The sequence below is a fragment of the Sceloporus occidentalis genome, unplaced genomic scaffold (assembly GCF_023333645.1).
Source record: "Sceloporus occidentalis isolate IW3139 unplaced genomic scaffold, rSceOcc1.0.p SCAF_374, whole genome shotgun sequence".
NCBI classification, from domain to species: Eukaryota; Metazoa; Chordata; class Lepidosauria; order Squamata; family Phrynosomatidae; genus Sceloporus; species Sceloporus occidentalis.
Window position 1 is genome coordinate 133,894 of NW_028317354.1, and position 20,747 is coordinate 154,640.

General features: G+C 37.5%; 1 protein-coding gene across 1 annotated transcript in view; it reads right to left on the minus strand.

Annotated features, from left to right (window-relative positions):
* Window positions 1–1,490: 1,490 nt before the first annotated feature.
* The window catches only part of MCHR2 (melanin concentrating hormone receptor 2), a 35,283-nt gene continuing 16,026 nt past the window's right edge, over window positions 1,491–20,747 (minus strand). Inside the window, exons 4-6 of the mRNA XM_089506276.1 lie at window positions 9,520–9,714; window positions 5,045–5,164; window positions 1,491–1,815 (exon numbers count right to left, since the gene is read on the minus strand). Coding sequence (XP_089362402.1) covers window positions 1,491–1,815; window positions 5,045–5,164; window positions 9,520–9,714 — 640 coding nt within the window. The remainder of the gene's footprint in view (window positions 1,816–5,044; window positions 5,165–9,519; window positions 9,715–20,747) is intronic.

Genomic DNA, 20,747 nt, shown 5'->3' on the forward strand with positions numbered 1-20,747 from the left:
ACATTTGCATATTGTTTTTTTTTTATCCGATTAATCGATTAATCGAAAAAATAATCGGCCAACTAATCGATTATTAAAATAATCGTTAGTTGCAGCCCTAATATATACACCTGTGTGTGTGATCTCATGCACTTCATAGTGTGTCCCCGAATGGCAGAAATAAAATGAGGTCAACCTAATAGAGTTACTTGTATTTTTCAATTGCTGTCAGTATTATTTAATATATATTTAATAATTATATTTGTGATATGTGAAAACCACAAATTAGAACATGTTTACACTGTTTAAAAGTTACCTTTTTTGATCACAACAAATACTGAAAAATATTTATAAGGGGGTGTAACCAATGGGAGGGACTTAATCAGGAAGGGGTGTGGTCAAATAGGGTATGTATAAGGGAGGGGCATCATGACAGGGGCCCATGGCCCTGGATAGTCTCAGTCCATTTCTCCATCTATCTGGTCGTTGGGGAAACATGGCACTTTGTACCAGGGGGAAGAAGATGTCCCAACACACACCTTGTACTCACCTCCCCAAAAACAGAACCACTTATAAGGCCAGTGCCCATAGTCTGTAGGGAGGAGGTTGGCCCTGAGGCCCCTCCAAGAGTCCAGGGCAAGGAGGCTTCAGGGACAGTCTTTATAGAAAACTCAGAATAGACTAAAAGCATCAACAGATAAAAGGAAATCTATAGCTCCTTTATTTAAGATAGATGAAGAAGTTTGGCTGCCCATATCTAATTTAAAACTTAAGTACCCACCTCAGAAAGTTACCCCTACGCTTATTGTCCCACAACATCATGTCAATAATTTATCCTATTTGTGATAAACCCATTCAGTTTTCCATTTTTCTTTATTTAAACGTTAGGTAAACATGTAAACGCTTGTCTAAATATTATCAATACAATCAATACATGTAATAATTAATTAGGCTATTACTTTGTGTTGCCTGTATTTGTTGTTTATTGGAAAAACAAAAAAAAGAATTCTACAAATACAGCATATTTGGCTGGATCCAATGTTAGCGATAAATCTTTCACAAGTAATTGAACAGAAGTTTATTGAAAACATCATCCTACCACAATGTTTTTAGGTGGTAGGAAATGGTATATGGAGAATCCAGGAATAAATTCACTGTAAATTGATTATTTTTATTTACATATTTACATTTCCCCTTCTCAATTAACAAGATTGTACAAATGTATGGGTCAAGTAACACCAATTGAATAGATGAGTTAATTATACACATAAATCATATCATATCGCCATTGATTCTGCTAATGATATAATTTAAATATATATATAAAACAGTTAACCTTAGTCCAAATAATAAGTTAGATATACCTAAACGTCAACATATTTGGCATGTTTACCCCTTAATCTCTACTCTAATTTTACACCACTGTGCGTGCACAGAATGAGACATGAACTCTTCCTCATGTACATACATTTACATATATATATACAAAAATACATAGTTTGCAAAAGTCCCTAAAAACTGGATTTCAAAGTATTATCAATATTGTTCAGTTCACGGTCTGACATTTTTATTCTGACTTTAGTACATTCATGAAGTCTCTTACGAAAGTTTCCACTAAGGAGAACATATAAGAATGGATTGATGCCGCTGCTTGCATAGCTGAGGCAAATAGAGCAGTAATAGCTGACATAGAAAATGAAAGATGGTTTGGAAATGTGAAGGTTCACAATCTGTATTACATGATAAGGGGCAGCGCTGACTATGAAAACTCCCACCAACACTAGAACCATCTTAGTAAGCCGCAGAACTCTCTGTCTCGGTAAACTGTTGTTGTAACTGCAAGAAAAAATACAAAATATATGATACATGTATCCTCATTTTAAACCACACATCAAGTATGTCAATTTATTTGTATGTCTTTTGCTTGAATTTGTATACGTTTTTCTGTGGCTATGTTTGTTACATTGCTTACCAGTGAAGACTCCTAGCAGCTTTGCCAGTAGGAAATGTGTTTCTGTTTTAAAATTTCCTACGATAACACCAAATACAGCAAAATAAAAGATAGAAAACAGAATGACCTAAGCAAGAAAAATGAGGAAAATAGAACGAAGACAGAAAAAATGAGGTAGCAGCAGCTGGAGGAGAAATAACTTTCCTTATATTTAAATTAATATGGTAAGATGGACCATTCATCATAATATTGATTATTGATAATAACATTAATATTATCTGATAGTTTTATATCTATTAATCATTTTATAAATGAACTTTTACATGGATAATGAGGTCTGTATATGGGTATTCAAATAATATAGGGTCATATTTTTCACTGTCCTTTGCCTTGTTCTTTTGATGGTTTGGTAATCATAGTAAGTATATATATACATTGTAAATTAGGGGTACATATAGATTGTTATCATGGTTGCACAGTTAGTGTTTGTGAACCCATGGTGAACTACTGATCCACTGGGTATTTTGTCTGACAGTATCTTTTCTAGCAGTTTGGGTAACTCTACCTGAAATTAAATCGATACATATGATAAGAGTACTTGCTTGTATTGGTTGTATTTTTATATAAAAAGCAGGGACCTCCTCACCTGTTGTTTCTGTGCTACGATAAATAATACTAAAAATAATAAAGTTAGTCATATTGTATTTTATACCTTTATTATATGTTCATGAGATTTAATGGAGGTTTTGCTTCTAATTTTTAAGATCTCTATAAAAAATATGTTTTCGGGGCAGAAGGAAGGCAAATCAGAGGGAAGCAAGGGGCACCAGGCAGCAGTGAGCAGAAGACAGACATGGAGGACAACAGGGGCAATATCCAGGCAATGGAGGGAAGCAGAGGACAGCAGAGGCAAATGAGAGAGGCACATTTTCACTCCTCACCGTGGGAATTGAAATGCTGGGTGGAGCAGGGACCAATGAAAGTGCAGCATGTGCACTATGATTGGCTCTTACTTTAAGCCCCGCCCAGCGAAACAGACAAGGCAATTATATATTATGGATAGTGGATCTCTGTGAATGTGATTGACATAAAACATTCAGTCTCCATTCATCTATTTGATTTATATCAGTTTTATTTATGTAATGCATTTCCCACAATTTTCAAGATTCTGAGAATAAACTGATACTGATAAAGTCATACTTAAATGAATGCAGTCTCGTAAATGCAGAACTACAACAACTGTGACATCATGACCAATTTCAACATTATACTAATATAATAAACCAAATGTTTGCCATTTCAATATTGAGAAACCCAATAGCCTAATATACAGTAATTATTATAAACAAAATGAACTTTCTCAGTGTAAATGTTCTGACATATAAACTTTACTTGACATTACAAACTTCTTAGTAAAATAACCAATTATGACTCTCATAGTCACAGAATTTATGATGTTAGTTCAGCAGCCTCCCATTAAATAAACGTCATTGCTGCCAATTGAAAGCACTATAATTAAATAGGATGGTAAAAATAGAATCAATTTAAATTTGTTGTGATTATAGAGTCTGGACAATAACGACATTTTTAAATACTGGCATATGACATTTGTTTTTTTTATTAAATACAATTATAAATTAAGGAATAGATTAGAGTTTGTGACAAGTATCATAAGTTGAACATTATTGGTAAAAACTCAGGGTATGGGGTATGTATTCAGCGCTGTCCTCAGCATTACACGTTAAAATGTTTGTAGTACAACATGCGCCAACGCTCTAACATGTTTCCAATCCAAAATAGCAAATGATAAACAAATGGATGAGACAAGGAGTACTCTAGGAATCAAACCAACCTATCTCCTATGTATCCTTCAGGACAAACCTCAATCCACTGGATATACGATGATAATGTAGTATGGTCAGTTTACATGACTTCAATCAATCAATTTAAAAAGAAAGAGATCACGTTAACTAAATAATGGGGTGTGGGTGTTAGAGATCAACCCCCTTAACGAGCCTGTTCATTACTGTACAAAGAATATTTGAATGAAAAAGTAGGGTTAATTCCATATCATCTGCCAATAGATGGGTCAAAACAATTAGTTGTTCTCACTCTACTTTAAATATCCTATTCAGAGAAATATTGGTGAAGCAACACATTAAGTGTCACTCTCTAAATAACAATATACTTCCCTCAATCTCATTCTAATTTAACTCAATACCATATCATTTTAGGTATCACAAAATACTTCCAAAAATGACACTAGCATCTGTAAAACACAAGAAATATTGTTCCATGAATGAGGGGTATATGAGAAGGAATGAGTGGTAGAAGAAAATGCTGTATGAGATTGAAGAACAATTACTTCCAGCAGCATACCAGAAAAATAACAGACTCAATTGCATGTCAGGTGGAGACAAAAATGATGCCAGGAAGATATATGTATGTAGACTGTGTACTATTATTATGTGCTTTGTGGCATTGTATCACTGAATAGTAGGAAAGAATTAAATGATTGAATCCATGAATGGAAAAAACAGCAAAGGGAAATGCATGCATTGGAGAAGTATAAGTATTACTATATTACTATAAGCAGACTGGCAATAATGTATTAGTGAAATGGAAAGAAGGAACATTTCAAACAATTTACATTATTTAAGAGCCAAACCAAATGCATGTGCATGATTAAAAGATGGAGGGAATGATGCTTCGGTACAGGTCACACAGTCATTTCCATTGCGCTGTTTAGTAGCAGCCATATCCTTGTAAATTGTAGATATTAATCCCATTGGGAAACATGGGTAGGACATGTTATTTGGGTACATGAAAATTGGTTTATGTGGTCTGTACATTAAAAGAGGAAACAATTAAATCCCTCTATGTTCATGTGATAAAGAATTAAGTGATGGAATTAAAACTGGTTGACCAAGCTTTCTTTTTAGAAATATTTATTTGCTTGTTTTTCAGAATAACACATGGATTGTAAAAAATGACAAACAAAATGTGAAATCTTTCATAATAAACATACTTGTGGTTGCTCTTTTCACAAACAGTTAAAATTATTTTATTATTTATATATCCTTGTGGCATTGTTATTATTATTCACGCTCTTACCGTCCTGCTGTTTTATTTTGATGATACATCTCCCACGTGTAGCACAGAATTAAAATATAACACGCCACTATAAGTGGTAAAGGAAAGAAGAACGTGGTGATAGTCAAGTACAGGGTGTACCTGGGGGGGAAAAATAAGAAAACAATCACAGTTTTGAAGTTAATTAACTAGAAGTGCTCAGACATATTTGTTTTGGTGATCAAAGGGTTTTATTACATGATCAATACAAAATAGCTGAACCAGTACAAAAAAACATGAATTGCTATGATTCTCTCCAATGGTTTAAAACATTGCAATTATTCAAAGTGTCACTGAACATAGCAAGGGCTTTTTCCCTTGTTTCATTACATTTTAATAGCAGACATCAAGCATTAAAGCAAACTAACCAGAGATAGTTAACCTGTATCAATTTACTGCTATAAAGCTTCCATAAAGCATACCTTTCAATTTTTTAAAAGGCAATGAGGGACACTTCTATTTTAGGGCTTAGTGGTATGATTTAATGCATACGACAGCTGTGTGGTCCCTTGCAGGTAATGTGTTTGCTGAACACATCTCCCTACACGTGATCTACTCATTTCACGTCAGCACAGGAAACGCTGCCAGCAGGGATCTTTTCAGACCCTTGTGCACATGCACAGAGAGCAGTCCCATTGATTTTTATGGGAGCATTTTCCTGCCACAGATTGACAACTTCAAGCAGCCAATCAGTGGGAAGAATCGCCAGACCACTGAGAAGGAGGGCAGCTGCAGGGCTGCAGCTCACAAATCAGGTAAAAGTATATTAAAGTATTCATAAAGTAGTTTAATATGCATTCTTTTTTTTACTGGGGCTGTCAGTGAAATGAACAAGGCTTTAGCAAGCTTTTATGTGACATCCCATCCTATGAATAGCTGCTTATGTCATTAAGGTATTTTTGAGACAAACAAATTATAAACATTTTCTGCAAGTTTTAATACTTTTTAGGACATTGTGATATAGCACTGTGATTTATGCATGCCCATCAAACCGACAAACCTCCTGGAAAAAGGTGGAAACTGGGTATGAACAGCAAATTGCTACAGGTTGAAAGGTTGGCTCAGTTGTAACGAGAGTGGCAGCTCACAATAGCAGCACTAACAAAAGGTGCTTATCCTCATAGTTATGGCCTTCACATGGTGAGTTCAAATGGTTTGCCCTGCAGTGTGCTATTTTTGGGAGTGGATTCAATTCAGCAGTAATGTTTATTGTATCATTGTGTTTACTGGATTGAAACATGTACAGTATATCTGTAACATGAATCTTCATAATGCTAGTTGTGGACAGCTTTGAGAGCCTTGAAATGCAGGCAAGTTTGAACGATAAAAGAAAAGATATATTAGAAGACATTCAAAAACTTATATTGCAAAAATGAATGTACCTAATAATCAGTGGCACTGATAACTGTCGAGTATAATGAAATGGTGGACACACCACAAATATTTTTAAATAATTAAAATGTATTCTACGTCTATGATGAAATTGAATGCAACACAACAGGTCACAGAGTTGTGTGTGTTTGAACACGTTGAACGCTTTGTGCTGCTGCGTCTATTCATGGAAAATTAAATAATAATAATTAAAACTATATTAAAACAAGTAGGCAGAGTGAGTTAATAACATGATGAGGCATGGTGAGGCAGGACAGAAAATTGATAGCTCAGCTTAAGGTTAGGTTTCCACTTAATTCAGCCACACGGCGTTTTTTTTGTGAAAAAACGCTGCGGCCAGATGTTAGCTGTTCTTCAATAGGAAATCGCACAATGCCATATCCACTTGGCGTTTTTTTGTTTGGCGTTTTTTCAGTCCTCTTTGGCGTTTTTCTGCTTTTTTGGGCTCTGTGGCAGTTTTTCAAAATCGCAGCATGTTGACACTCTGGCGTTTTTTGCAAGGAAATCTTGGCGTTTTTCTCCAATAGAAGTCTATGGGAGAAAAAAAACGCCATGAAAAAGCCATGTGGGTTTTGCCTTGGCGTTTTTTATGGCGTTTTTTCCACAGTTACAATGCTGAGGATGGACCCAGTATCTGTGTGAACTACGAGAAATAGGCTGGAAACAAACAGTTTCACACAAAACAAAGTTCATATTGAATTTTACACCATTTGGAGCAAACATGCCATTACAAACAAACATACCCGACTGGATCCTGCGTGCCAAAAGCAGCAGCAAACAATTTGCACCATCATTTGGGGCCAATCTTCCTAGAGGAGCAGACATTCGGAATAAAGCATGCCTTACAAACCACAGAAAAGAGACAAAAGGGTCCGCCGGGGCGTGTTTAAGTAGAACTCTACCAAGGAAATGACATCAGGAGAGGGCAGATACTTGCCATTTATCCTAATCCCCTTTAGCTGGGTGACAATTCTAACGTGTAAAGGCTGGAAAAACTGCCTAAGGTCAAAAAAGCAAAAAAAAAACTGCCTTATTTTTCACTTTTAAAAGAGGCATCTCCCATAAGAAGTAATACTTATAACTAATAGTTAAATAATGTTGTATCCCAAAATGCACTACAGTAAGGCTAGGTTTCCACTTGGGTTTTTGTCCTGCATTTTTTTTCTTGATGAAAAACGCCAAGAAAACTGCCACTGCATTTTTCTGCGTTTTGGCGTTTTTTTCTGGACTTTTTTCTGGCGTTTTAGCCTTTCTGTGGAAATTGCTTTTTTTGACCTTAGGCAGTTTTTCCAGCCTTTACAAGTTAGAAGTTTCACCCAGCTAAAAGGGATTAGGATAAATGGCAAGTATCTGCCCCCTGATGTCATTTACTTGGTAGAGTTCTACTTAAACGCCCCGGCGGACCCTTTTGTCTCTTTTCTGTGGTTTGTAAGGCCTGCTTTATTCCGAATGTCTGCTCCTCTAGGAAGATTGGCCCCAAATGATGGTGCAAATTGTTTGCTGTTGCTTTTGGCACGCAGGATCCAGTTGATGTGTCGCGTATGTTTGTTTGTAATGGCATGTTTGTTCCAAATGGTGTAGAATTCAATATGAGCTTTGTTTTGTGTGAAACTGTTTGTTTCCAGCCTATTTCTCGTAGGACACACAGATACTGGGTCCATCCTCTGCATTGTAACTGTGGAAAAAATGCCATTAAAAACGCCAAGGCAATAAACCCACATGGCTTTTTCATGGCGTTTTTTCGCTCCCATAGACTTCTATTGGAGAAAAACGCCAAGATTCCCTTGCAAAAAACGCCAGAGTGTCAACATGCTGCGATTTTGAAAAACTGCCACAGAGCCCAAAAAAGCAGAAAAACGCCAAAGAGGACTGAAAAAACGCCAAACAAAAAAACGCCAAGTGGATATGGCATTCTGCGATTTCCTATTGAAGAACAGCTAACATCTGGCTGCTGCGTTTTTTCACTAAAAAAACGCCAGGTGGCGCTATTGCCGTTTTTATGGGCGTTTTTAGCTAAAAAAACCAAGTGGAAACCTAGCCTAAAGATAAAAAGTTAAATAAATTTAAGTAACAACTTGATTTAATTAGAGACTATTTTACAAATATGTCAAGTCCATTGTGTTGTGATGTTTTTCGTTCAATTAATATTTCTATGCACTCAAGTATTATGTAACTCATTTAGCAGCATGAGGATGCACCATTACAACTAAATAAAGAGGACAAATGAGCCTTGTAATGGCTGTAATGGATGTAATAGTTAAACCTTAACATTTTGCACCAAAAAGGGACATTTCTCGTCGGGTTAACACACATGACATAAGCCCTGCCCTCTTCACATTTAAATACAGAATGAATGTCTGAACTCCAATTTGAATTTTTTTTCCAGCAATATAAACACTAAAGAGATGAAAAGTGATATTCCCAGGTACTGCAAAAATAAATGCAAAGCTTTACAGCCCTGCGTCCCGATCAGTGAGCTGAGGGAACAACAGAGTTTTATAATAATAAAACTAGCATCTACTAAAAGAAGAATTTAATAATTAGAATAAAATATATTTTATTGTCATTAATCAATAAAAAAATGAATGTATTTTATTGTCCTTGATAAGTGTCTGATTATCCCAACAATAAGTCAGTTCTAGCTGGAGAGTTGAGTGTCAGCTAAATTCCAATGCATCCCTGACTTCTAGCTAAATTCAGTGAGTATCCAAGTCAGACATACCATAAATCAGGGTACAGATTAATTTCTCTCTCTTAATCCAATCTTGAATTGTAGGGGGAATTTTGAGATTTCCAAAACAAAGCAATAAGTGAGAATGGTTGGACTCCCTCCTTTCCTCACTCTTTCTGGATGCATTTTGATTGAAAAACAAAAAAATAAAGAGATGCAACTGACACCTGTGTCACATCAATGCTGGTACCTATCATTGTCACTCCCATAATTCTCCAAATTTTGGTGATGCAGTGTTGAAAGGAAGGCAGTTTCCTTTCTGCTTTGTCAATGCACATAAGATAAAACATCAATTTCTGCAAATTTTCTGCATAATTCATAATTTCATACTTACCATAGAACATCATTAGGTGTTGTTAAATCAAAAGCACAGCTTTCCAAACCATCTTTGAACTGAATGACTTTGGAGTAGACCCAAACAGGGAATACCACAACAAATGAAGCTGCCCAAAGGAGTATGTTTACACGAATAGTTTTTGATATCGTCCTCAAACTTGTCAGGCGAAATGGCTGTACAAGGGCCATATATCTATAAAGAAAGGTAATGTTAGTAGAACATGGAGGGAGAGAAAAATAACAGTTGCACAGGAAACTCAAAAGAATATCTGTCAAGCTGTTAACCATTTAAGTGCCCTGATTCATGTGAAGGGCTTTCAGTGTGCATAAATATTAGACTTGTGTATGAGGCCACAAATCATTTCAGATTTTTGGATAATTCATTTTCAGACAACTATTTTTATTTCCTCCCCTTTTTACTTGGAAACTAAATTTGTTGCCCAAAAATAAGTCTCTCTCTCCGTGCCATCTCACCAAATTTAGTCTGCATCTTCTACTATATCCCTCTAGGTATCTTTGTGCCCCTTGCCCTTATCTTCCTAGCCCTCTCTCTGTACCTATTCCCCAAGGTCTCCTTTGCCCTCCTTGCCCTTGCCTTGCTCCTGTGAAGCTGCGTGCAGTGTACTGAAAAGAAGCTGAACCAGAATTATAATATAATCCTTGCTTGTCCGCTGGTAAATTACACAGCTTTCGCTATAGGCACTGAAATGGTTAATTGTAATTTGCATATTATTTCTGCTCTGTTTGGTAGTTCTTACAAGATGTATTAGTTTAATAAAAATTTTCCCCGGCACGTGTATATTTAGCTCTAGTACCCAGCATTGTGGTAAGACATATCTACCTGGTGGCCAAGTGGAGATAAAATAAAGCATCTGACAGCAGATAAGACCTGTAACGGATGCTAAACCCATTTTTTTCCCCTGAAAATTATTGAAAACGTTATATTGACTCACAGGGTTTAAATTGTAATATTTTGTATATTCACCCTCTTGTTTCCATTTCTATGTGTATTAAGAATGACTGATTAGTCTACATTTATCGCTGTTGTGTATTCGTCATTGTTGAATGTGTGAGGAGATTAGTCTGGTGCCAATGTTATCTGCATAATCCAATGCCATTGTCTAATGTGTTAATTATGTTAATCTTTTCCTGTCTCCTGTGTTTGTCAATTTTCCCTTCCAGGTAAAGCAGTTAAGTAAACTAGTCATTTTGTCTGGTGTGTTGTGTCGTGACTGGTGGTACAGCTCTTTGGAAGACTCTTTTTGTCCAGAGGAACACTTTTATTCTGAGAACTGGTGTTACTAGCCATTGTGTAGCCAGCTTTTGCTACAAGGAAGGTGCCAGCAATGGCCACGGAGGCCCCCCTGGTTGACCACATAGTTTTAAGGACAGGATGAAGCCGTAATGATATTCACTGGGAAATAGGTTGGGCTTAATAGTTTACACTTCATACATACTACACCTGGGATCCATGTTGTTTAACTCTTTATAAGTGGATAGATAAGAATTACACTGGAGGGAAACTGGTGGGAAACTGCAACACCACCTCCATGTGCAGTTATCAGACCACATCATCCCTTGTCCCTACTCCTTCCTATAAACCCTTAAATGTTTTTACGCTTCTTTTCTTTTGCCCTATTCCTTAAACATATCCCATCTCCCTTGACAACACCTCCACAGTCCACAAATCTCCTTCCCTTCTCCTTTCCTCATACCTTCCTCACCATTTACCACTCTCAGGTGAAGGCATTCTCACAAATCATAATCCCATTTGTTATCTGTCTGCTCTCTGAAAACCCACGTTCAAGAAGCGTTCAACCTTTCCTCCTAACTCAACCATCATTCTAATCAAGCTATCTGAACGATCAACAACTTCTACTGATCATCCGGACCTTATCAGCTCATCCACATCCAAGCAGTCTTTTTCTACTGTTTCCCTTCCCCATCAACCACATATGCCCTAGCAGGGTCCTCGACTACTTTTGTACCTCTTTGTTATTGGGTGTGATTTAAATTATTCCACTGATTGTATAGCTGGTGTTATATAAATAAATGTAATGTAATCATATTTAGGGCAGCTGACTGAGGAAAATTAGTTTTCCACTCAACCCACTGCTTGTTAATTTTTGGCCTCCACAGGCAGTGCTAAAATGTAATTCTAGTAGTTTGAGGTCCACAGAACCCCTGAGAAATGTATTTGTATTTAATGTGAGACATTTTTACTTAATGTATTAAATATTTACTTTACTGGGGGAGTAGTGGGCATGAGGAACATCCTCTCGCATTGCAATAGTTAAGTATACTATTTGTTTCCTGTATGTAACCACTTTCACCTTGTCCTTGATTCTTTCCAGGGGAAGCTGTATTTGCTAATACTTAATAAGTGCCCGTTAGATTTATGGGACTCACAAATGCTTAACAAATTGACTCAAATGTAACATCTTCTAATTAACTGGCAACTGTCCCACGAAAATGTGTGATTGGGAAATGACTGCAACAGGTTTTGCCCTTTGTATTTGGGCATTTTATTGTTTCATCGTTTCATTGGGGGCCCTCCTTGTTATCATTGATTTGTACAAATTTCATTTAGAATAAAGTTTGTATGTTTTCGAATGCACACGTCTAATAAATGTGTCAAGTGTTTGCCCATGTTAAGTTTTAACTCCTGGTTTGAAAACTTTTCTGGGACCAAACACTCACCAAGTACATCATGAAGAGATGTCCTTACAGGACCCATGATGAACTTGGTATGTCACTGGCTTAAAATGTTCCTATGTCATTGAGATCACAGAGGCATAGCTGTTACTGACCGTTCCATAACCAAAGTGGTCAGTCTACAGCAGATCTGGCGCACTTCCAGGCATATGATCACCTCTTCACCCAATTATAGACATGAAAACAGTCAGATGACAGAGGGAATGCGTGAAAGGACTGTCAGAAACAGAACAGAAGCAAGACCCTGATTTAAAAAAATGTTTTTAATTTGATATATTTTAACTTGATCCTAAGGGGATAATATTGTGTAGTTATTGGGGAATTAGATACGATTAGGGTTAAGTATGAGTTAAAAGTATATAAAAAATTAAAACCTAAAATTGTATAAAACATAAAATACAAATTATATAGGAATATATGGTAGTTTCCAAATCAGTGCAAGTTAGTAAACACATGTTTTGTATTTATCTTATTTATACTAGCTGTGTATAATTTTATAACTGAAACTGTGAATTTCTTTTTTTTTTTTAATCCCACTTAAATTTTATTCATACAAATAATGCCTTATATATATAAACATGATTTAAGAAAAAGTCCTACTTGTGCAGAATGAAAAAGTATAAAATTTATGTGTGTGTACCCTTTTTCACTCTCAGTTTCAACTGGCTCCTCAAGTGTTTTTGTTTCACTTGGATTTAGATTCATTCTCACTAAATCAAAAGATTTTAATTGTAAATGTTTTTTTAGTGGCTAAGATCAGTATGGCTAGGCACTGGAAAAAAGAGGATACAATTAGCTGGAACGTAGTTTTTAATCAAATACAATATCAATACTCAATGGAAAAAGGATATTTTTTAAAATCAATAATATCAGCAAATTCGATAAAGTTTGGGAACCTTGGAAATTAGCCCTTCTAGCTGGTCTGGATGAAATCGCTAATTAAAAGGGGTTTAAAATACAAAATAAAAAAATTGTTAAGCTTTCCTTCTTTAGTTTCTTTTCTCCTAATCTCTTTTTTTTCCCTTTTCCCTGGGCGGTATAGTTCATCTTATAGCAGACAGATAACTTGCCTTGATAGAAAGCCTTAGGCCCCCCCAATGAGGATGTTTGATGTATGAATGGGTCAGAATGATTGTGTAATGTTGGGATCTTTATATGTTTAACTCAGTAGGAACCACTTACAATGTTTCAAGCCGATCAAATAGCACCTGACATCTATTGTTCACTTCCATCTCTTTCTCTTTTTATGATCAAAAATCTATGTACAATAGTTATCATCTCTGATATGTATGAAAAAATGGCTTGTTTTTGAAATAAAATTTAAATTAAAAAAAATAATAATTTATGTGTGTGGTTATGTATATACAATTTATACATTTATAGTAAATAGGAAACAGCAAAATAAAAGATGGCGAAAGGTATAGCAAAAACACCTAAATTGCTCTTATAGTGTAAAATAGCCCTAGTCCTTAATGGGTTAAATTAATGTGAGTAGCAGCAGTTAATCATGTCAGCAAAACATCAGTGTTCATTTACTATGTATGATATTGTGTGTTACAGTGTTCTAAAGATTGCATGCACCAATACTGATGTGATAGAATGCATTGGAGTTCATGCAAAATGGGTCTGGAGTGGATTTCTTTTAGTCATCAATATGGAGCCCATGGTGATGACTAAAAGAGATTTCATAATTTTTTTTAAATCAATTGATATTAATATACACCAACAGCAATATTAGTAGTCAGTTTGTCTTCCGCCTTGATGAGAAAGGTTGTATACCAAGAATAGCACCCCTAATTCATCAGAGAAAAGGCCCACTGGCCCAAAGAATCATTGGCCCAATTCCTTTACTTTGTGTACGGTATCAACATTTCTATGGATTTCTGCAATAGCTGATAATTTAAGATAAGCTTCCAGAGGAGTGTTGTTTCTCATGGCAAATAAGAAAAAATACACGTTTGTATGAAAGAGTATTCTTAAATACATAATTTAAACTACTGAAACTTGCATGTTTTAACAATAATATACTGACAAGACATAATTAACAGCTTAATCTGAATACCATTGAATTGTGGTTGCTAAATTTGCCAGGACTCTCTGTTCTATTTTGCTCGGTTGTATTGAGTAATTTAATTACTTTCATTTGTTGTTAGTATATTTTGGCATGCATTGTTTTGGGGGTCACACTTTTGGAAAGAATACTGCTAACACAAAGTACTAATTACTAAATCACAGTTTCATTTACCTTTATATACAGCAACTATTTCATTATGTGGATAAGAATGACTGTTAAATTCACAGACATAATAAATGCACTTTTTTGCATAAGACAGCTAAAGAAAAATGAAAAATACCATGCAAATAAATATAATGTGTAATTTGCCAATAAAAACGGAAAAAATACCACTGGGAAAAATAAAATCATTCTAAAAATGTTTTTAAACTTTTCAGATGCAGATCATATAAACAGTTTTACAGCCCATATTTATCTTGTTATATTTGGGGCATCAATTAGCAAATATAACAATTTGGGATGATATTTAAAGTTTTACCACCAAATCAGTAGTCAACTTCCCTTCCTTCCTTGTTATCTGTACTTATGTGTCAGAGTAGTACTTAGAGTATTTGGCACCTGGGGCGGATCTTGTGTGTGGCACCCCTCAACAAAAAAATTAATGTTGGCAAGAATATTTATTTGTAAACTGTATGTCAACTGGAAAAAAACTAGAAACCAGAAAAAACAAATTATTAACTTATAAATAAATACATTTAAAAAAATAATGTTTACTGAGGTGATGTGGTGCAGCATAACTCCCATCACTATATACTGAGCCAGACATTGATGGTGGAACAGCGTAACTCCCATTACTATACACTACACCAGACATTGTCCTAGTAGGCCTCTGCCCTTCAACAGCCTGCCTGTGGCACCTCTGCCCCTGAAGCAGCCTGCCTTTTCCACGTTTGCCCCTAAAACATCCTCCCTATGCCAACTCTGCCCCTTTAGCAGCCTGCATGTGCCACCTCTGCCCCCCTTACAGTGTGCAAGCTCCCAAGTGGTAAGCTTCAGGCCCTTGTTTGGTGGCTACCGGGCACCCCCCTGATCAGTGGCACGTGAGGCGGAACTCCCAACCCCCCTCCTTAAGATACACTAAAGTCTGATGAATTACGTTTTCTTTTACATCACGTGGATGCAGTAGCGTACCTAGCGGGGGGCGGTCCACCCCGGGTGCCGCTCGTCAGGGGGGTGCCACGGGCTAGGGTGACCACATGTCCCAGATCCCCGGCAGCCTCATCACTTTTCTTTTTTCTTTTTTTTTTTTACACGGAGGAGAGAGAGGGGTGCCTAGCAACCGCTCGGCACCCCTCAGTCTCCTTCGCAAGGCCTCTAACTCCGTCGCGGTGCGGGCATGTCATGCTGAGCGCCAAAATATTTCAGTGGTCAGCAGTGAAGCAGCGCAGCGGCAGAGCAGGAAGCAGCGGCAGAGCAGGAAGGTAAGTACAAAAACCTTTAACTACAAAGGGGGAGAGGGGGGGTAGATAGAGGAGAGGGGGTAGATAGGGGGAGGGAGGGGGGTAGATACTGGGGAGAGAGGGGGTAGATAGTGGGGAGGGAGGGGGAAGAGGGGTGTAGATAGTGGGAGGGGAGGAGGGGTAGATAGTGGGAGGGGAGGGGGGGTAGATAGTGGAAGGGGAGGGGGTAGATAGTGGGAGGGGAGGGGGGTAGATAGTGGAAGGGGAGGGGGTAGATAGTGGGAGGGGAGGGGGGTAGATAGTGGGAGGGGAGGGGGTAGATAGTGGAAGGGGAGGAGGGGTAGATAGTGGGAGGGGAGGGGGGTAGATAGTGGAAGGGGAGGGGGGTAGATAGTGGGAGGGGAGGGGGGTAGATAGTGGGAGGGGAGGGGGGGTAGATAGTGGGAGGGGAGCGGGGGTAGATAGTGGAAGGGGAGGGGGGGTAGATAGTGGGAGGGGAGGGGGGTAGATAGTGGGGAGCGGAGGGGGTAGATAGTGAGGAGGGAGGGGGCTATATAGTGAGAAGGGAAGGAGAGGGGGTTAGATGTGAGAAGGGGTAGAAAAGGGGGAAAGGTAGATACTGAGAATGACTGAGAGAATGAATGAATGTGTGGATGAATTGTCTGAATGAGGGAGATAATTAATGAGGTGGTGAGAATGCATTAATGAATGTGTAAATTTGTGTGAATGAGAGAGAATAAATGATTGTGTGAATTAATTATGTGAATGAAAGTGTGAATTAGTGAGTGACTGTTAAAGTGTTTGTGTGTATGATATATGTAAAACTGATTTGCGGAAAGGCAAAGATGGCACAAGTAGGATGTTTGAGCCTTGGGGACCAAGATGACACAGGCAGGGTGTTTATGGGACAAAGATGGCACAGGCCGGGCTGTTTGGGGACGAAGTAGACTCATGCTGGGCTGTTTGGGGACAAAGATGGTAAATCCTATGTGTGTTATCTGGGTGCTGGTCAGGTTCTATGTGGGCAGTGTGTACGCCAGAGCTGGCTTTGCTTTGTGCAACCTGTGATCTATGCCAGTAGTTTTATCTCTTGCTATGTTTCCATACATTATTATTGTATACCTGCAAATATGGGATTTGTATGTCTGATTCTATGCCTCCAGTGCTGAGTTCACATGTGAACAATAATAATAACAATTTATATATATATTAATATTGGTATTGAATTTTTTGTCCTATTTTGCTGTGTTACTTACTTTAAATAAAAGTGTGAGATTTTTTTTATGGTGGGGGTCATATTTGGTTTCGGACAGGTAAATGCTGGATTTTCGGTTTCAGTCCAGAATTTTCGTTTCGGTGCATCCCTAAGCCAGACAATGAAGTGGTAGGCCTACACCACATCAATGTTTGGGTTAGTATATAGTGATAGGAGTTATGCTGCACTATTATCAGTGTCTGACTCAATGTATAGTGATAGGGATTACGCTGTACCACCGTCAATGTCTGCCTCAGTATATAGTGTTAGGTGTAATGCTGTACCCCCATCAATGTCTGCCTCAGAATATAGTGATAGGTGTAATGCTGTACCACCGTCAATGTCTGCCTCAGTATATAGTGGTAGGTGTTATGCTGTACCACCGTCAATGTCTGCCTCAGTATATAAAGATAACAGTAATGCTGTACCACCTTCAATGTCTGCACCAGTATATAACCATAGAAGCTATGCAGTTTTAAAGTGTTGGGGGGGGGGTGCCACATACAGGATCCGCCCCAGGTGCCAAATACTCTAGGTACACCCCTGCATGGATGGCCTGGGGCACGTGTGTCACTTACCTGGGGAACACATGGCACCATAATGCATCCATGGAGGCCCTACCTCGCAACTTAAATAATCTGCTGCTAACCTCTTGATGCCAAATACCACAGCACACCTTCAGAGGTCTAATGGAGTCCATGCTTTGACAGGTCCTACACAATAATAGGCTGGTTGTCATAATGTTATGGCTAATTGGCGTGCTTCACATGTTTTTATCCCATGGAAATAATTCTTCAGTTTCCAAAAATCACTACCTGCATAATATTTATTTATTTTACTTTTACTCTTACTCTTGATGATTTACCACTTCCAATTAGAATATATGTTAGGGTCAGTTAGTGTCTACTGTATTTCTGAAATCTCCTCATAGGCTAAAATCTTGGCTTCATATCCAGGGTTTAAATATTCAGAGGGGTCAGGTTTCCTATATGTTGCAGCAGCACTGCATAATAATACTTTGGAGCCCGTAGAACCTGTATCGGGTTAGCCTAGTGCTGGTGAAAATACATCAGGCTTTGTTTGCATGCCACTCTGGTTGGGTTTCCAAATGTCCTGTACATCACCTGTTTGCTCTGTGTCTTGTGGCGACAGGTATAAAACATCTGCTTCTTGTACCTGAAAGCTGTTTCCACTTCACTGAAACAAGGTCAGCCTGTGAAAGAATGACAGCAGGTGGTCGGGCTATAGAGTAGACAGCTGTAGAGCAATTATTACTTATGTCAGGGGTGTCCAAGTTTTTTCTGTAGTGGGCCACTTCATCAGAATTGTATACGTGCGAGGGCCGCACTCATTTTTCACTGTGAGAAAATATGGCCTTTAATAAGATATGCAGATTAAAATAAACTAAATGACACAAAACCTTTACTTTTCCTCTCACTGATTTCTGGGCCTAGAAAGTTTCGTGACTACAAATTCAGGATTCTGGATAATTAAAAATGAAATAGTTCTATTTATTCTAGGGATGCACCAAAATGAAAATTTTGGACCAAAACCAAAAATTCAGGGTTCACTTAGCCAAAACCGAAAATGACCCCCCACCTTTAAAAATAATAATAAAAATCCCACACTTTTAATAAAAGTAAGTTACACACCAAAATTGTACAAAAAAATAATAACAATGTTAAATATATATATATATTTTTACATTACATTTATTTATATAGCTCCAGCAGATTTTGTAGATTACGTAGTCAGTAAAACAATTTAAAATCACACACAATGACAAACTAGTACAAAAGGAGAAGTGGGCCCTCCTCATGCAAACTTACAATCTAGTCCTTGGTTAAGGGAAGTGAAACAGTAGGAGAGGACTACTAGATAGGCAGGTTTTTAAAGAGCTTTTGAAACGTGCGTACAATGGAGAAAGTCTAATAGCACAGGATAGGGAATACTAGAGAAGGGGTACAGCATGTGTAGAAATCTTGAGTGAGAAGAGGTAATGACGGTAGAAAAAAGATGCAGGTCATGAGAGGAACAAAGAAGGTTTTTAGAGATGTATATGTATAAGAGGGTAGAGATGTAGGGGGTGCAGAGTTCAGTATGTCAGGGTAAGAAGGTTGAATTTTGTTCTGGAAGATATCATGAGCCAATGGAGGAGCAGATAAGGAACCGTGACAGAGAAAGATTAGTCTAGCTGCAGTGTTAAGCAGTGAAGGGTAGGGTGGGGAATAGCAATAATTCAGATGGGCTATCACAATATTTTTGGATTTTTCTTGTGTGAGGAATGGCCACATTTGGGGAATGCTTTTTCAGGTGAAGGTGGGAGAATTTGTGATGGACTGAAGGAGAGAGCAAGGTCAAATGTGACACCAAGGCAGCGAACTGGGCCAGTTGGTCAGATGGCGGAGTTTTAACAGTAATAGAGATATCTAGAATTGTGGACAGATAGGATAACCATTATATAAACATAAAGCCCAGTCCTTGGAATGTTAAGCTTCAGGTGGGTGCGACACCCCCCATGATACAATTCCGGAAACAGTTGGTGAGGTGAGTTGGAAAAGAGAGTGAAAGGTCAGGAGAGGAAATATAGCTTAGGGTGCCGTTCGTGTATAAGTGGTATTGGGAGCCAAAGGAAGATATGGGTTGTCCAAGGGAAGAGGTGTAAATGAAGAGGAGAACATGAACATTGGTAAGTTGAGAATTGCGTAGGTGGAAATAGGTTCTTTACTTTGCTGTTCTCAATATGAAAACATAATAATACCTTAGCTAAGAATACAATTCAGCCATTCAATTACGCCAAGCAAGGCTGCTCGCTTGTACAACAAAAAAATCAAATAATGTAAAATCCAACAAGAATACTTAAATCACATAAAAAATAAAAAGAAACTGCGATATTGAAAGTTTAACATGGTGTAACTGCACTTCTCTCTTACTTATTCTTCAATAGAGAAACGGTTCTGAAACTGGTATGTAAGGCAAATGAGACAGACTCACAGAGCATGGTTAAGGATTTTACATAGAGACCAGTAATCCTTGCTCTTTCTGTTATATTAGTGTACTGTGAAAACTTCAAAGTATAAGATCAGATATCATAGGGATGTGTGGGCAACAGGTGACCAGAACAGTTTGATTTGTGTTAATCTGTACCCAGAATTTGATAGTTGTTGATTACTCAATCATTCAACCAATGTAATTAAGTTAAATTAACAAATACAACATCAAGAATACTTTCTTAATTGCATTTACCATTTCAGTGTATGTCACAATATGCAAAAATTAAAGGGACAGTCAAATGTCCCTGACACCTACTAATAAAGAAGACTGAATTCTAAAATACTCTATGAGTACTTTAATATGCATTCTCCAAAAACAAAAAAAATAATGCATTTGAGCGTATTCTGCAGAAGTGACTGAATGTGACAGCGCTCAAAGTGAGTGCTTTCACATTGAGGGTATTTAAATACCTAAACTTTGGTTTAGTTTAAAGTGCTCTATGTTTCAAAAGAGATCCCTGGGGTCTGAAAATATCCCATATGGGATATGCAAATGTGAAAGCAAAAAAACCCAAAACATTTTAATAAAGTAAAACATACAAAATGTGTAAAAACAATAAAAACAAAGATAAATCACACTTACTATCCTGTACCTCTCATTTAAAAAAATTAAAGAGGGAAATTACTGTTGAACAAGGACATGGCAGAAATGTTGAGAATGCTATCGCTCCCAAGTGTATAATCATGAAGGAGTTAGAAATATAATAGGGTCCCTGGGACAACCTATTA